Genomic DNA, 17,078 nt, shown 5'->3' with positions numbered 1-17,078 from the left:
CTCTGCCTTTTTCTTCAGTAACTTAATCTGTGGAGGAATACATTGGGTTCAAGGCGAGATCTCCAATTACTGTGTTATCTCATGCAGCACTAGGCTTTGACCTGCAGAGGGAGCCATGCACCTTTATGCTAGCAGTAACATCCGCTTTAGGTTTGTACACATGTGGTCGACTGAGTGTGAGAGGAAGCACAAAAGGAACCTTATGAGGGAACTGCACCTTGCAAGCAGCTGGTTCTACTGAATGGAAATCCGACAGGAGCATAACGAAGGCAACATTTTTTGAAACATAACTTTCCTAAAGAATAATTGATCTTATGAAGACAGTGTCAGGCTGATGTAAACATGTTACACATGTCGGGTTATGTTCCCCAGAAGAAAGTTTAGTACACCTTATTAGCCAACTGTATACAGTCATTAACATGGTGTTTCTCAATGACAGGAAGGGGCTATCTCATAGGAAGTGGAAGTAGGAGCGTCCCTCTCTCTGTCACACATACACACACACACATACAAACACACACTCTCTCCCCCCTCGGCCGTCCACTGGTCTGCCCATCCTGTAGCTGTGAGCGCTGTGAGCCAGGAACACCCCCTCTCTACAGGGCTATTGCTGCCTGCTAGTATTTTGGTAATCGTCATCCTCCCTGACCTGCTGGCCCGATCCTGGCGCCAGGAGTCTCCACGCCTCCCCTCCACCTCCCCAAACCGACTACCCCCGACCCCATGGATAATTCAGACCAGCTGTTGCAAGGTGCCTTGGCTGCTCCCACCGGCTATACAGTACACTCACATTTGCCTACTCTTTAGTCATGAGTTTGTCCCACAGTGGGCCTTTCTGGAAGCTTCTCTGTCTTTGCATGGGGTCTCGCTGGTGCCTTAAATAAATCAAAGTCAATCAACAGGCCTGGTTTAAATCAGCCCTGTATCTGGAGTTGATGTTGCAATGTGGAAACACACGGTCATTTAGAGTTTTTTTCATTGGTAGTGAGTGAATCACTGATATTTGTCTTCTTTGGTCGTCGGCGAGTGTCACTGACCTGAATTTCTCTCATCCCTCCTCATGTCCAGTCTAAATGAATTGGAATGTGTGTCACAGTGAAATGAGAGTCTTGGACAAAAGTCAGTTTTGTTGCGCTATGCCTCTGCAGAGCCATCGCTTCATTGGAGTCACATGAAGAGCATGTGTGTCCTCGGTGATCAAGTGATACTGTGAGAGGATTGAGAGTTGCAGCCAAAGAATGTTTGTCGAGAAGAACGAAAAAGGGCCTGATTCGCCACAGATCATTTTCCCCCTGTGATGAATTTATGTAAAAGGAAAATAAGGGGTTTCAGAGCAGTGGTGTGCATCGACTTTTGTATACTTGAGTGTTTTTGGCATTTGGGGGCTCTGTGTAAAGTAAGGTGCCTCTCTGTCTATAGCCTAACCATAGTGGGACTTTGGACCGCGATGGAGGGGAACCCCAAGCTTTTGATCCCCACTCCACAACCCCCAGCACTGCTGGGCAACGGCCCACAAGTGAACTGCATACATGTGTGTGTGTGTGTGTGACAGAGGTTTGGATTGTTTTTTCCACAGCGGTGGTGGTGGTAGTTGTGCGGTCGCCTTGTAGAACAGCAGTGGATGGTTGTCAGAGACAGAGGCCCGATAGAGGGGGGGCGAGGGAATGGTACAAAGAGCTGTTCTGGTGGAACTATGGAGGAAAATAGTTCATGCTGCATTGGGATTTCCTGCCTTTGCCCTGACTAGCTCCCCCTCTCTTCCCTCTCCTCCCCTTCACCAGCTCTGTGCTTGACGCCCCTCAGCAGTATGGAAACTGCTCGGACAGTATTTCAGCAGGAGATGGGTGAAGCAATTGTTCTAAAGAGAAGGACTGCAGGGAATAGTGGAGCAGGGTTGATCCAGACTTTTGCAATCAGGTTCCCATAATTCTGCTTCCTGCCTTAATCTGTCCACCCACACACTTTAGTGCTGATGAATACTTTTGACTCTGCAGTGTCTAATCTGCGTCTCTCTCCTTGACATGCAACATATCTGGATGGTGTTATCTGATCGCCCATCTTCCACAGCTGGAATACACATCACTTCCCCTTGACATGGGTCCTGTGAATGGAGGCATGTTGCAGCCACACCACCGTAGCTCGTGTTAAATGTAGAAAGGACAGGTGTGTCACCATTTGGCTGCCCCCTTAGACGTATCGCGTGGGTGTCAATGAGAGGGCGGATGGGGGGGATGCAGGCGTCCGGGAATGAACACCCTCTTCCAAGACTTTGATCTTAGGTGTCAGCAGCGGAGCTAGGGGGCATATGTCACTCATTAGCAGTGTGGTGAGAGTGAGCTGGCTCGCAGCTTTTCCTGGTGTGGAGCAGGAGAGGAGAGGATGCTGTGAAAATGGCCGCTCATGGGGTGTTCCTGCCAATAAACCCTCATCAGGGCCTGGGGGTGGGGGAGCTGAAGGAAAACAAAACAAGAAAAACACCCTGGAGGAGAGCAACTCAGTTCCATTCCCCTTTGTGCTGCACACACTTATGCTAAATTGATAGCATAGGAAGTTGAATAGACTATTTCATTGAAAAGCCCTGCTGCCAGCACTCACTGTCTTGGGAGAGGAGGGAAATAGAAACCAGATGTCTGAGATCCACCATGAATATGTCAAAGCTCTTGGACTATGTCAGATCCTCCGTGTCCCATTGGTGGACTGATACTTTTCTGCACTGTCATCAGTAATGTCTATAATACTCCCTCCCCGTGGACATCCCATACACTCTTGGCTGCAGCTACAACCCGGAGACTCCGGAAAACAAGCCTCACTATTCCAGAAGATGGACTTTTTTTTTATGTTCCTTAGGTTTCAGACCTCACCACATTCCTCAAATTTCAGGGTAACTTCCCATATCCCAAGGCTCAGTCGGGTGGCAAATCTCTCAGCACTCCTTTGTGGATAGATTGCTTTCTCTTGCTTGAGAAAATAACAAGCTACAGCGTAATGACTTAACAAGCAACAGGATAATGGCTTCAACATGTGCAGGACTGTGTGCATGAGTCTGTGTGCGTGCATAGACTCGGGATTGCGCGAGAGCTTGCTTACACACTGCAAGAGTATGTGTGTGTGTTTGTGTGCATGTGTCTATTGTTTGGGAACCAACTGTGCACAATCAACTGGTTCTGTGTTTGGTGGAGTTGTTTGAAAGCTGGACTGCAGATGAATGGATGGCTCTCCTGCAGGTCTGAAGCCTCTGAGCCATGTGGGGAATCAGCACCACTCGGTGCGTCACAATGACAGGGACAGCTTATGGGGTGTAGGTGGGAGTGCCGGGTATTTTCCATCATAACCAGCTGCTGCATGGGCCTCCCACACAGAGGACCACTCCTCAGTGTGTGTCTGTGGGTTAACCTACATTTGTTTGTTTGTATCTGAGGATGTTGGAGTGAGTGTCTTAGCATCGGAGCTGAGTAATGACAATCTGATGCTGTGTATGTAATCTGTGTTTGAGTGAGTACCTGTGCCTCTATCTTTGTGAGGAACAGATCTGACGGAGTGAGGACATTATGGCCGGACCCCACTTTCTTACAAACCTTGAGTGGGCTGTTTAATGATTAGGATTTCATTCATTTTAGTTTAGGTTAGGGTTAGACCTCTTGTAATCTCTGAGCCCAGCGGCTATCAGCTGAAACGAATCTGACAGCGAATCAGCTTCAGTATTTTGGGGCTTCCAGTGTAGACAGCCGATATCTGGGCCAGGACTCTAGAGTGCAGCTGAATGAATCTCATGCAGCTGCACTGTGAAGAAAGATTCGGCCAATTTAATGAAAGTGTCGATCCTTATGTGGTGATTAATGTTGACATTGTGGCGGTGGATACAAACAAATCAATGAAATGAGAAAAAACAACTTTGATTTTTAGTGAAACTGCAGCGGATCAGAGGACGTCAACTGAGTAGGAAGTCCTTCGTATGTGGCTCAGGACGTGTTTGCATTCACATTGTTGAAAGAATGCGGACACATGTAGGCCAGACCAACTCTGAATGTGGTGTGGCGTGATCGGATCGCTGTCCGATCTGAGTGCGTTCACACCTGTGTTTAGAGCTGGCCACTTGTGATTTGATCACAAAAAACAAATGTTAAAACCAGGTGTGTACTTCCTCTTTCTTCCGTTTGCCGTACACAATTTAGTCTAACTAGACTCCAGTCCAATGTTTCTCCACATGAAACCCAAGCAGTGGAGCATTTTGTACGAGTTTTGGGATCATCCCTGTTAAGACTGTTTACACAAGGGCAATCAAAGCATGCTCAAACATTATTGGTCAAACTAGAAACGGAGAACCTATGCATAGAGTGAAGGCATTTAGTTGTGATGGTGACGGTTAGTGTAAGTGAACGATGAATACGTAATATAAATCGAAACATTCTAAGTTAAGTTTAAGTTTAAATAAAGATGAGGGTTAGGTTTAGCTAAGTAGTAACTAGGGTTACAGTTTGAGTAAGTCTTAAGGAAATCATTGTAAGTCAAAGTAAGTCTGATGTCATAAAGGCATGAAAGTGTGTGTGTGCGTGTGTGTATGTGTGTGTGTGTTTGTGTGTGTGTGTGCGTGTCTGTGTGTGCCTGTGTACATGAAACAGACTCTTGGTGTTTACTAGCAGCTATCTGTGTTGCGATGCCCAACATTTGTTCCTTCCACTAGTCTCAGCTTTCTTTGATCCCCACTGGAACAAATGGGAAGTCCTCGACACCTGGGCCTTCAACAGCAACAAACCAAAGTCCTATTCCTGCTACAAACATTCCTCTATTTTATTCAACTTCAAGACTCTGTCACATTGTAAAGACTGAATGGCTAGAGACATGTAACAGGCTGTATTGTGACTCAATCAGTAATGCTTTTCCTTTTGGGGATATTCCTACGTGCGGGACATTTAATCGTGACATGATTCAGCTTGCCCCAGGAGGTGGTTCTCCCCTTTCACACACACGTTTCTTACTTTCAACAAACCAAAACCTTGAAAGCTAAGGAGCCAGTGTGGAGAAAATCAGTTTCCCAGCACTCCGTGTAATGCTGTTTACACACTGCACCGACATGTCCCGACAGGTGGCCACAAATCTACACTAACTCTCCCATAAGACTCTGTCGAGGCCTCCGGCGACAGCTTAACGTCCCTTTGCACCCTATCTGGGAAAATATGCTCAGGTGCATTCCTGTGTAGCAAACAGGTGAAATTTCTTTCACTGTGGAATATGGATTCAGAAGGTTTCTTTCTGTTGTTTTGTTTAGTTTTTTTTATACAAGGTTAGCAATGTGGCTATGCGGATAAACAATATTAAAATAACTGAATGGGCATTAGACCTTCATTGTGTACAGATATTTAAATAGGGGCTGAATAACTTTCCCATCGTCCTCAGCTCTTCTTTGTTTTTGGGGTAATAAGAAAATGACTAGTGTAGTGCTCAGTCTTAACCTGAATATTGGCAACAGGCTGTTTGCTTGGCCTGTGGTTATGCTGGTTGAAGCTTTCTTTCTGTAATTATAATTGTGAATAATACACATGTATTATCATTTTAAGAATGACAGCAACGTTTATACACTACAGACCTACTTCAGAATTATTCCTTGTCATTGAGGGCTCCTCAAACAGTTCAACAATATATTTTCACTTTTATTGTTTGTGTGTTGGATGTTGGTCGTGTGCAGAGCTCTTCTAAAACAGTCTATGGTGCCAAGTAAAGGTACAACATTTTGTATTCACCCTACCTGGTATATTTGCAATACTGATTACATAGACAATGTTTTTCATAATTAAACTAAATTTGCTAAACGCTTGTAGTATTAGAAAGTACAAAGCATGCTTACATGCTTATCTAACATGATGAACATGGTAAATATAACCTCTAAAAATCTCCATAAAGCTTACTGTGAAATTAGCATTTAGCTCAGAGCGTTGCTTAGCATGGCTTTTTTTAGCTGAGAAGAGTCACACTAGAAATCTGATGATCATTTATTTTTTTAATCTGAAGAAAATTCGCTCTGCTTGTTTGTTCTGCTTGCTCCACTCGCCCAGATGCCACACAAGAATTTGGGAGTACTGATGGCTACGAGAGCTTGGTCAGGATACTCCCCAAGAATCTCTTGCTTCCTGTCCCAGGGTAAAGTCGGGTTGGTTTCTCCCTGCTTCTCCATTCACATCCCATGATTCCCTGGTGTGAGGCAGTGCCCATTAGGAGACACAGAGGAAAAGCAGAGAACTCAGGCGCCATCCATCCTTCTACCTCTCCCCCTTCTCCTTTCTCTCTCTCTCTCTCTCTCCCTCTCTCTCTCTCTCTCGCGCGCTGTGCTTCTCATTGGCATCGAGTGCTGAGCAACACATGTCTCTGATCAAGTCCAGCCTGCGTCATCAGTTAGTAAACTCCAGGCTCCAGGAAAACCAACAGAGAGCACATTCATAGTCGGCGACCCTGTGACTGAGTGTGTGATTCATTACTCTTTAATATGCACCCCTACCCCCATCCCTTAACCCACCCAACCACTTCTCCAATCCAGCCTTGGGGCAACTCCACAGCCTGATCAAATCCATCATTAGGCATACTTGTGGTGTTACTGCTGTTGGCCTCCTTAGTCACCACATGCAGCGGTCGTGTCTCTGGCCTGTTTGCAGCTCGGGGGAGAAGAATTAGCTCCGGGTCCGAACATTTACATCAGTGCTCTGCGCTTAACTGTGTCAGAGAGAGAGAGAGGAGCACTGCAGAAGATTTTCCAGGGAAAAATTACTCCCACCAAACTAGGCAGGGAAAGTAATTAACACCAAAACATTGGAGAGTAATGGGCTGCTCTCGAGCCGGGTGACACACATAGAGAGGTGCTAATCTCAGTGCAGGAGTCCAAGGGAGTAATACATGAGGTGAGAGGTGCTTAGGGAGTACATCTGAGGAGAAAACGATGGCTCCAGTGCTATCAAAGCTGCACTGCTCTCTTTCTATTCTGACAGGGTGAGGATGGCTCTGTTTCAGGGGGAGTCACGCTTTTAAGAACATGTGACTGTAACTGGTCGCTACAGTGGCGTCTAACTTTCAGGTGACGGTCACAAGTGTGAAAGTCAGACTGCACGAGGTCAGTGTCTGTGTTATGGTTCATCTTGAGCAGGTCACCGACAAGCACCACTCTGAACCACACAGTCTGGAGCTGAAACGTTTCTTTTTGTCCTCTGAGAGTTCTCTCCAGGTCCTGTGTGTCATGAGTGCAGGATGGGTCCTGTTTATGAGATGCTGACAGCTCCTTCCTGTCTCCCAGGCCATGAGTCCAAACTGCTGCTGCTGATCTGCAGCTCCTGGCCACCCAGCTCCACCCCGAAATCTTGGTTAAATCAGAACAGCAGCCATGGGTGGGACAGCTGATGGGGGGGATGGGACATGACGATGGCAGCGGCAAAGTGAAGCGGCAGAAACAACACTTGAGCTGTGAGCCTCGAACCCAGCACTGATTTTTTGGGCAAAGCAGGCCAATGTAAACTCCCACTTCCTGTTGGCCTTGTCTCAGAGGGGGAGAGATGATCCGTCTGTGAAGAGGGAAAGGGCTGCTGCTCTGTAGTGACCGTTTCACACACACACACACACACACACACACACACACACTCACACATAAATAGAAATACAGCCGTAGAGGCGGGCAGAGAGTGAGTGGGAGAGAGAGCGAGCAAGCGAGTGAGAGAGCGAGGAATACACAAACACAGTGGGGTTCAGGAATGTTAAACACATGCTTTATGGCATAAATAGCAGCCACTTTTGGTAAATTACAGTGAGTGCTCTGGCACTGTAAAGCACACAGCAGGAAAACGCTCTCAGATTTCAGATCCAGGCTCCTCCACTCTCCCAGAGGAACAAGAAAGGGAGCATGTTGTGTTTTCATTTCTCTATAAAAAGGCAGACATAAGCACAGCAGTGTGATACAGCAAAGACTTGAAATTTAGTTTGTACTTGGCCAGCATTGACTCCTGGAGACTAGAGAGACAAAGGCTCAAGGAGAAGAAATGCTTTTTAAATCCTCCCCTGCTAAGTAGGGGCAGCACCTCATCAATAATGAAATTAAGAGAGTGTGCAGACACAAACAACAAGCAAACTTTAGAATACTCAAGAAACAGGTCTGAATGAGGGACTTGATTCAATTGTCCGTGCTAGCACAACTAACACCCTCACCTCAGGACATACCAGCTGACATCATCAATATAGTCCTGAGCTAACCTCCACCAGCTGAGATTTTAATAGCCCCTTTATCCATCCAAGAGCGTCCCCAGTTAAAGACATGAGAATGTAAGGCCTGAGAGGAACCACAGCCGAGGCCTCCGATAATAGTTCCGCATTAGGCCTGGTTAGTGTTGGCGCACAGATGTTTTAGAGCAGTATAAGCAGAGTGTGTGAGGTGAGTCACTGCTACATGCTACATGGTCGTCCTGGCTGGTGGCAGCGAGCACATTTCCCTGACTCAGTAGGAAATAAGGAACTGTGCCGTGGAACAGCTTACCTCACTCTGAGCTGGCCCGAGTAGGCTTCAGCCCACGCACACCAGCTAACCAACCGACAGACAGACTGACTAGTGGCTCGACTCCGAGCGTAGGAGCCATGGGAACCTAAAGCTCCAGGCGGAGCAGACTCTGAGTCACCGTCTAGGCAGAGGAAGATGAGAATGTTACACTCTCCCTGAGGAGGAAAAACACATATACACACTGCAATCACCCCTATAGCTTACTAGAATTCCACTTTAGGATCATTTCAAGAGCTGCAGCGAGGCACGTACGGATCCATGTTGAACCTCGGGATTGATCGAAAACAGATGCTGACTCTCACTCGACTTGTCTTTTAACTTTACATGCAAAGACAAACTCGCTCACGTCCACATTTAAAGCAGTGTTTGCACAGTGACAGTGAGAAGTAGATGGCAGGTGGAAACTGGAAGCAGGTGCACTCATTTGTTCCCGTCCATCACAAAGCGTGTTCACCTGCACATCTGCAAATCAGCTTCAAATCAAACCGTCAGCTTAGTGGCCACGCCTAACATCGAGAAGCTGAAACATCCTGGTTAATAATCAAACGCAGTTTTTTTTCTTACTAACGTATCCAGGGCACTTATTTCCACATTGTATCAATGAGTAATTTGTAGTAATGCAACTGGTGGTGACAAGTTTTAATAAACATAAATTACTTTATTGAATGAAAATGTATCAGTTACAACATCCAAGAAAAAGAAGCGAACACACAAGCATGGTACAAATTTGTAATAACACATCATCTGCACATTGCACTATAAAAACACTGCCATAAAATGTAAAGGAAAGTTAAAAATTCATCTTTGTACTGTCCATTCATAGGAGTATGCTCACATATTAGGCAACCATGGGTTCATGGTGTAAACTTTAAAAAAATCTTTGGTCCCAGCCTTATTGCATTTTCAAACAGTTTGTTGCTAATTTCTACTAATACTGCAATCATGGTTTTTCAAAAGCCACCAACACTAACTGAGGTAAAAAATAAAAGGCACATTTTTGGTTCCATACAATTTGAAGGCACAAACTCATTTAAGTTAGAAAATATGGCTTTAGCTGGTATTAACACTGTGGTAACCTTGAGTGCACGGTTGGCTTCGCCATCCACATCTCTGCGGAGCTGCAAAACGAAGCTTCTTTGGATAATAACAGACTGAACAGCTTTTTTCCTATCTCTGAAACTCATCAGATTAAAGAGGAGGTTTGGATGTAGTCAAAATAGAGGCTTAACAAGGGTCCCCACTGCTGAAAAGACTAACTGATGCCATTCTTTTGTGCTGACGTGCTTCCTCTTTTTTTTCTTCTTAAGCAAACCAAGGGCAGTGGAAGTCACCTGCTATTAACCGGCGAAGGTCATGGCTGAAGCACCTGTTAGCACCTCGTCTATCTACACCACAGTACCAGGGACAGCTGTGTGTGCATTTGCTTATGTGTGTGTATGTGGGTGGGTGTGTGTTTTGAGGCACGCTGAGAGATTTATTCCACCCACGCACCCCTACCTCTCAGCAGCTGTGTCTAGGCCGTGATCCTGAGTCGGCCGGCACCAGGACAGAGACAGGAAAGAACACCTCTCCCCCCAATGAGTGAATGACCGCTACATATTTGGTCTTTGGAATGGGCACAATAGCAACAAAGGGGCTGATATCAAGTGGGTGTCGGCATTGCTCGGTTCAGATTTGGTCCAGCCTCGAGACTTCAGAGTGGAAAAAGAAAAAATCTGCTCCTCAGCTTTTTTTTTTGTCATGGTACAAGGAAGCAAAGAGGCTGTAAAGTCATATCCAAAATGAGGCTTGATTCCCTCCAGGTCTCTTGAAGCAGGCCATTTCACGCTCTTTGTGGCCTCGCAGGTCATCAACAGGCCAGCTGGGCTCGTACAGACCACCTCTCTGTGTCCACCGCCCCTGAACTCTGAGTGGGTCCCTCTGTCTCTCTCCTCCGTTACCTCTCATGCCGTGGGGGAGCAGCACCCTGAGGAGCTGTGCTTCTGCAGCAACGACATGCGGCTGAAGGTGCGAGAGCAGACGCCGCACTGGTACTTCTTCACCTCGGCGTGGGTCTGCAGATGAGCCCGCAGGTTGGAGCGGTCGGCGAAAGCCCGGTTGCAGTGAGGGCAGGAGAACGGACGCTCGCCTGGACAGAAAAGAGGGGAAAGAAAAAATGTTTTATATAAATGCCTTTTATATGTGACAAAAGTCAGATGTGTCTGGAGAGCTTTTCATTAACACACACACATACACATTCTGAAGATAATGTAGAAGCGCATGATAGGCTGGTGGGGTCACAGCCTGACTCAATAAAAGCCAAATGAGATTAGCATGCTGACAAGTTGCTGCAGGTACTAAGTGCTCGTTGATAGTGCAGAGCCTTCAGGCCCTCTTTAAAGTCTTTTGTCACTCATGGGTCCCTGTGTTGTTGTCCTCCCCAGCAGCCGCGATAAGATAATTAACCAACGAGCCATTGTTGCTGGGACATTAAACACAATGAGTGATCAATGAGTGCAGGGTCTACTGAAGACTTCCCTATGTGACAGTGTCTGCTGATCAGGTGTTAAGCTCGTCAAACTGATTTCCATGGATATCCCTCTCTGTAACTTCACAGAGCGAATCATGAGGGAGTGACCTGGTGACTCACAATGACATCCACTCATATGCTAATCAACTTTTACGGACACACATACACTCAAATTTCTTCACTTGTGAATCAAGTGGAACTGAGCAAGTTGCGTACTGTTATTAAACACGGATCTTACCTGTGTGTGTGCGGATGTGGCCGCGCAGCAGCCACGGCCTGGAGAAAGCCTTTCCACAGGTGGTGCACACACAGGGAAGGGTGTGTGAGCGGATGTGCATCTTCAGGGCCCCAAGGCTGGTGTACTCCTTTGGGCAGTGTTTGCAGAGGAAGGCCGGCCTGGCTGCTGTGACGGGGGCTTCTCGCTCCTCTTCCTCCTCTGGGGGACTGACGTGAGCAATGACGCCGGTGCATTTCATCCGCTGGCGAGGGGCGTATGTGTGGACGGGTTCTGGACTGGGGGGATCAGACGTGCGCCCTTCATCCTCCTCTCCACTGCTGCTGGCACTGCTGCTCAGGCTGGACGGGGAGCTGAGGTCAAGGGGGCCTGGGGCGGCAGAGGGCTCTGTTTGGGAGGTGGGCAGGTAGAGGGTGGGCAGGACGCTGAGGTCCCACACCAGACCCGTGGTGAAACAGGTGGCAGCAGAGGTGATGTCTCCTGATGAGAGCTCAGCAAAAGGATACCTCTCCAGGGAAGTGTCTAAAAAGAAAAGGAAGAGGGTGGTTAGAAAACAACGCCAGTTTAGGACCCTACACCAAAATGATGTTGAATAGAGACAACAAACATAATATTAACCATTTTGACTATATGTCATAGACTTTCAACCACTACTCACACACACTTTGTTTGCTCTGATTTTGTATCGTACATTTTTGTTTTTCTGTACATGTATGATTTTAAGGCCGGAGCCATGGGAAGCTTTCATGGGCCGTTTCCTCCCACGTATTCACAAGGGCTTGTAACATGAATGGTGCTCTGTCTGGTTGCAGAAAGGGGGGAAAGTGCATCTAACGGGCCCCAACTTGAACGAGGCGTAGTTTGGTTTGCAGTTGAACCAGAAACTTATACAGTAGATTTTGAAAATGAAGTTTCATTTCACTAAACTACTACTTAAGAATGTTTAGGTTTTTTTTCATTCTACTTTTCGCTCTTATGTAAGGGTGCGTTCATAATTCAGCCAAGGAATAACACAACTCTGTTCACTCACCATTCTGACATTCCAGCTCACTGTAGTTTGGCTTCTGTCTGGCGAAGTACTTCTTGACCAAGAAAGATCGAGGCATCGTCCTGCTTCTTCAGAGTTTAATAACTGTGCGTAAAAGTATCCTGCGGTCACGACGCAAAAAGTTCCACGGAACAATAAAAGTCAGCAGGAATCAACCCGTGGTCCTCGGCTCCGCGCGTAAAACACAGATATGTATCCTCCAGTGGTCCGCGGGTCAGAGTGGACAGCTTTTTTTAAAAAGCAGACAAGTGTGTGTGTGTGCAGCATTCGCGGAGAATGACTAAATGCTGGCCACTGTTCTCAAATACTCTGACACAGGCAATAGGGGTGTGCTCGCCCCGAGGGCCCTCCCCACCTCCTATCTCTGCTCCAAGTGCGCAGGAAGACGCGCAGCCACATTCACAGCTATTCAAACACACTGTGCTCAGGGCTCATCCAGAGGCTCCGCACACCCTCATCTGCATGTCTGTGATCTGTGTCCCCTCACTCTGGTCTCATGCGGTCACCAAGTGTTTGTGCCACTGGAGGGAATCTGGACAAAAAGGACGTTACTGTAACCTTCATCAATCTGAATATAAAACGACAACTTGAGTCTGATTTGATTCAAGTGGATGCGCTGAGGCAGGCCCGTGATTTGATATGGAAACTATGTTAATCTGGTGGGTGTCACGGTGTCATCAGTCAGCCACCTGCCACAAGGCACTTACTAAAACTCCACGCTGATGCACTTGGCGTTCACAGCTTTAATGCAACTGCTTCAGTGGAGCAACTGCGCCATCTGCTGGAACAAGGAGAGACATCAGAAGAGACCAGGTCGTGCCATGGAACACGAGGAGGCGCTGTATACCACATGATCACAAAGAGAGAAGGACCCAAAGTTGTGTCAAATTATGGAAACAAGTAAAAAAACAAAAAAGAATTCTCTCCCCAGGTCATTTAGTCAACTTCACAAACTCTGAAATACAGTTTAGATGCATTCAACAATTTGTATGGCTTTATTACCGAAACAGTTTATTTCTATATACGCACAGATTCCAAATCAGGTGTCAATTAAAATGCTGGAATAAATATAAATGCTTTGACTGATAGCGTGTTACAGCCCACACTGACCCTTCTTATAGCCCCTAAAGTGTGTTCTGTCCAGCTGTGTTTGTCTCCTCCTGCAGGTATCTAGTTCGTTCAGTTGTAACTTGATATCGCCCACTGAGGGGGGAAAGGTTAAGACTGCTGCAGGTTCCACTTTACATGGCCACTCTTTCTTCCCCAGGACTTTGCCGATCACCAGAAACCCATAGATATGTGCTTATAAGTTGTTTTCTCCTTAATTCTTAAACTGTAAGGTTTCTCTTGCTACACTTTGAGCCAGATGTGACCAGGGGTTTTATGCACAGCTTTGTCAGCTTTGAGTAATATAGCTGAGAAGCATATGATAAATTAGATACACAAAATTATTAAGAGATTTTGTAGCCACTTTTTCAGGGTATATATACTTCAGCACATAGATTGGGGGAGACTAGGATCGAACAGCTGACTATCTGGCTTTACAAATGACCCGCTCTGCCCCCTTAGCCACAACCAACCCTTTATTATGAATTTGAATTTGATATGGTTTGATCAGTTTGTGGTTGATTAATATGAACATTTCTCATGTTGATAAACCACCCAATTTATTTGTAATGAAATGGTATTTCGGTGGCCTAAAAAATGGAGAACACACAACTATTGCCAGGGAGCAGGTAACATGAAACCTATGATAATATGTTGGATTAAATACACAGATTTTCAAATATGCACATGCAGTCATTGCACATTAGAGTAGTAAAGAAATGTAACCCGCACAAGACACAATGTTATGAAATGGGAGATTGTCCCATGAACGGGATCTTTCCTTGTTACATTACTGATAGAGAACTGTAGGTACCAGTGATTTTAAAAAAAAATAAAAAAAATGAAAAACAACATAGTATTGACATTTGTATGTATCACATGTAAAATCTAATAAAAATTAATGAAAATAAAAATAACCTACCATGTATGAAAACGACCGGTAGTGATTCAAGAAATCGATCACAGGTTAATATGACCTCTTATATTTTAAGAGCAGCGGTGAGAGAAAGTTGAAATGTGCATTTTGAGTTTCAGGCAAACTAATATGGACAAATCTGATTCAGGAAACTTTCAGGATAATACGAGCAGAGCCTAATGAATAATAACACGGTACAGTTCCTGTATTTCAGAGCAGACAGTTACGCAGACTTGCGAAGACCGTTTAATCTAAACAGGGATTTATCTTGACTGCACAGGTTCATCTTGGGCCAGAATCAAATCAAACCACATGTCTGGCTCCTCGACCTCTGATTGGTGAATCACTTCCGATCGGGTCGGGGACGTAGGCGGGGCTTCCGCTGGCAGGGATCGGTTAAATATTTGAAACAGAAACAAAACAAGAGTCTCGTTCGGCTGCTGCTCGAGATACAGACTGAATATCTGCACAGAGAAAACACACGCTGACTCTCACAATGACCTGCGAGTCAAACTGAGACACACTTACGTCCCACGGAGGTAAGTGCACACTGCAGAGCTGCAGACAATTCACTGTAACACACACACCAGTGCGGTGGACAATAGAACAAGAGATGAGCAGCGTCACTGATGTTATAAGATCGTAGAATCACACACAACGTATCTCTTGCTATGTAATGTGTTGTGAATTGCTTGCGTATTTCCCCCCTGGTTTCTGTTATGTGCGCTGAAGTGCATGACATTGAAGACAAAAACAACACAATAGCATTAAAGGTCCATCGATGTGAGTGTGATGTGCAGAAAATAATCCAGCGACAGTTTTAAATGTAGGGCAGTGGCCCTGCATAGATCCATCTGAGCCCATTAAAGGTGCTGACCAAGTATCATCCTGACAAGATGCTTGCGAAAGAGAGCCCCTCCCCCATATATACACAAAAACAGATGGACCCTAACAATGAAATTCTGGGAGAGTGGGCTTCATTATTCAAACCCCTTACTCAGAAGATATTTCATTGGACGCCCATGTCAGCTGACCAAACATGGCTTAAATAAATAAAAAAAATGGTTATGAATGAAAGGTGGTCTCGTGGCATCACCCACTCCCAAACAGTCAAAGATGGATTAGCGTTAGCGTCACTGAGGGAAGCAGTGACGCGGAATGAACGTACACATGACTCGTGAGCTGGTGTTTCGTCTTGTCTTCAACAGTTTCCTGCTTGGACAAAGAAAGAAGGAAAAACAGGGAAGACTTTAATAGAAGACAAAGAGAAATGTTCAGAACCATCACCCGTCTGTTTTTTGGGGGAGAGGAGGAGACCCCCAAAGAGGTCAAGTCTGGAGAAGTGCTGGAAGAAGGATGGCTTGTTGTCAATCATCACGGTCAGTCATGTAGCATCTTTAATTTCTCCAAGAAAATCATCAATAATAATGTTAATTTATAACTTAGAATATCTGTAATACCTCCATGTACAAATATACAGTGTTGCAGCTGTAAACAGACATGTGTTAGAGATTATCTCGGGCAGTGAAGGGCAGAGAAGTACAGTTAAAATCATGTTAAAATAATCCAACTCACATTTGAAATGTAAATGTATTGAACCATATGGTGAGTTAACATTTCATGAAATGATTGAGGAAAAATTCTTGTTATTCTGTTTACCTGCTCTGTTATACGTGACATCTGTTGCACTTCTGTCCGTTCCCGTAGAGGGATCCCTCACATGTGACTCTCTCTGAGAGAGAGTTTTTCTTTTGGTTGTTTTTCTATGAAGCAAATTGTGACTTGTGAATATGGGCTATAAAACAAAAACTTGATTGACTGATTGATTCTCAAACCAAAATGATTGAAACAGGCACATAAATATTTTGAATGTCATCTTAAAAAGTCTGTTTTGCCTCATTTGCCTTTTAGATTTTACAGTAATCTACCTGATGTTTATCTAGAGCACTGTGCAGCCTTATGTTATGGAGATGAATTGCATATTGAAGTGTACAGTTATGACAAACATCAACTTGTATCCCCACAGAGACAAGTTCAGCAGAGAACCAGGATGCAGAGCTGACGGAGAGCCTACCCGAAATCTCTCCTCCTCATGGAGACACAGTTACAAAGATGGAAACTGATACAAGGTTAATAAATCCTGTCATACTTAGAGTTTAACTTCATAAACTTTTATTTAAAATCAATTTCCACTGGCCTAACAGATTAACTCTCAAGGTTGATTAACCCTTCACATGTCACGTGTTTCTCTCCAGTGTGTCAGATACAGAGCCCACAGCTCAGAGCAGCAGCAGTGGAGACGTCTCTGGCTCTTTTTCTCAGCCAAAAGTCCTGGCAGAGGTCGCGCAGGTAACCTGCGTCCAGAAGGCCAAAGCCTGGACAGAGCGACACCACATGTCCCGTAACGCCATCCAGCGCCAGAACCGTGTTCACCAAGGAGTCCAACACCACTCCTTCAACCTCCAACAGCCAGGGCATCGCAACCTCAGCCACTAAACCAGGATATGAATGTAAATCATTCACATTAAAACACGATATAACACACACAGCTCAGAGCTGAGGCTTTTGTGATTCTACTCATTCTTTTATTTGACAGATAAGCTATACCTCTAATCCCGATGCAGCCCATGACCTATGTTACCAAGGGAAAGGCAGCTAACCTGTACTGTGTATGAATTTAAAAGGAACACATTTACCTCATGAAATGAGACACACTTTGTTTTCTTGTGCATTTGATGA

General features: G+C 45.5%; 2 protein-coding genes across 2 annotated transcripts in view; one reads left to right on the top strand and one right to left on the bottom strand.

Annotated features, from left to right (window-relative positions):
- Nucleotides 1–16,885, top strand: part of tp53inp2 (tumor protein p53 inducible nuclear protein 2) — a 26,022-nt gene extending 9,137 nt beyond the window's left edge. The window contains exons 2-4 of the mRNA XM_062396035.1: nt 15,548–15,718; nt 16,366–16,468; nt 16,595–16,885. Of these exons, the coding sequence (XP_062252019.1) occupies nt 15,610–15,718; nt 16,366–16,468; nt 16,595–16,835 (453 nt within the window). The 5' untranslated portion in view covers nt 15,548–15,609 and the 3' untranslated portion in view covers nt 16,836–16,885. The remainder of the gene's footprint in view (nt 1–15,547; nt 15,719–16,365; nt 16,469–16,594) is intronic.
- Nucleotides 9,157–12,706, bottom strand: snai1a (snail family zinc finger 1a). The gene is made up of 3 exons (XM_062395994.1): nt 12,299–12,706; nt 11,272–11,790; nt 9,157–10,652 (listed from the first exon to the last, which is right to left on the bottom strand). The coding sequence occupies exons 1-3, from the start codon at nt 12,372–12,374 to the stop codon at nt 10,468–10,470; spliced, it is 780 nt and encodes a 259-aa protein (XP_062251978.1). The 5' UTR covers nt 12,375–12,706; the 3' UTR covers nt 9,157–10,467.
- Nucleotides 16,886–17,078: the final 193 nt, after the last annotated feature.

Source organism: Platichthys flesus, chromosome 2 (assembly GCF_949316205.1).
Source record: "Platichthys flesus chromosome 2, fPlaFle2.1, whole genome shotgun sequence".
In the NCBI taxonomy this organism is placed as follows: Eukaryota; Metazoa; Chordata; class Actinopteri; order Pleuronectiformes; family Pleuronectidae; genus Platichthys; species Platichthys flesus.
The sequence above is the reverse complement of the archived record's forward strand: the minus strand, read 5'-3'. Positions and strand labels throughout refer to the sequence as shown.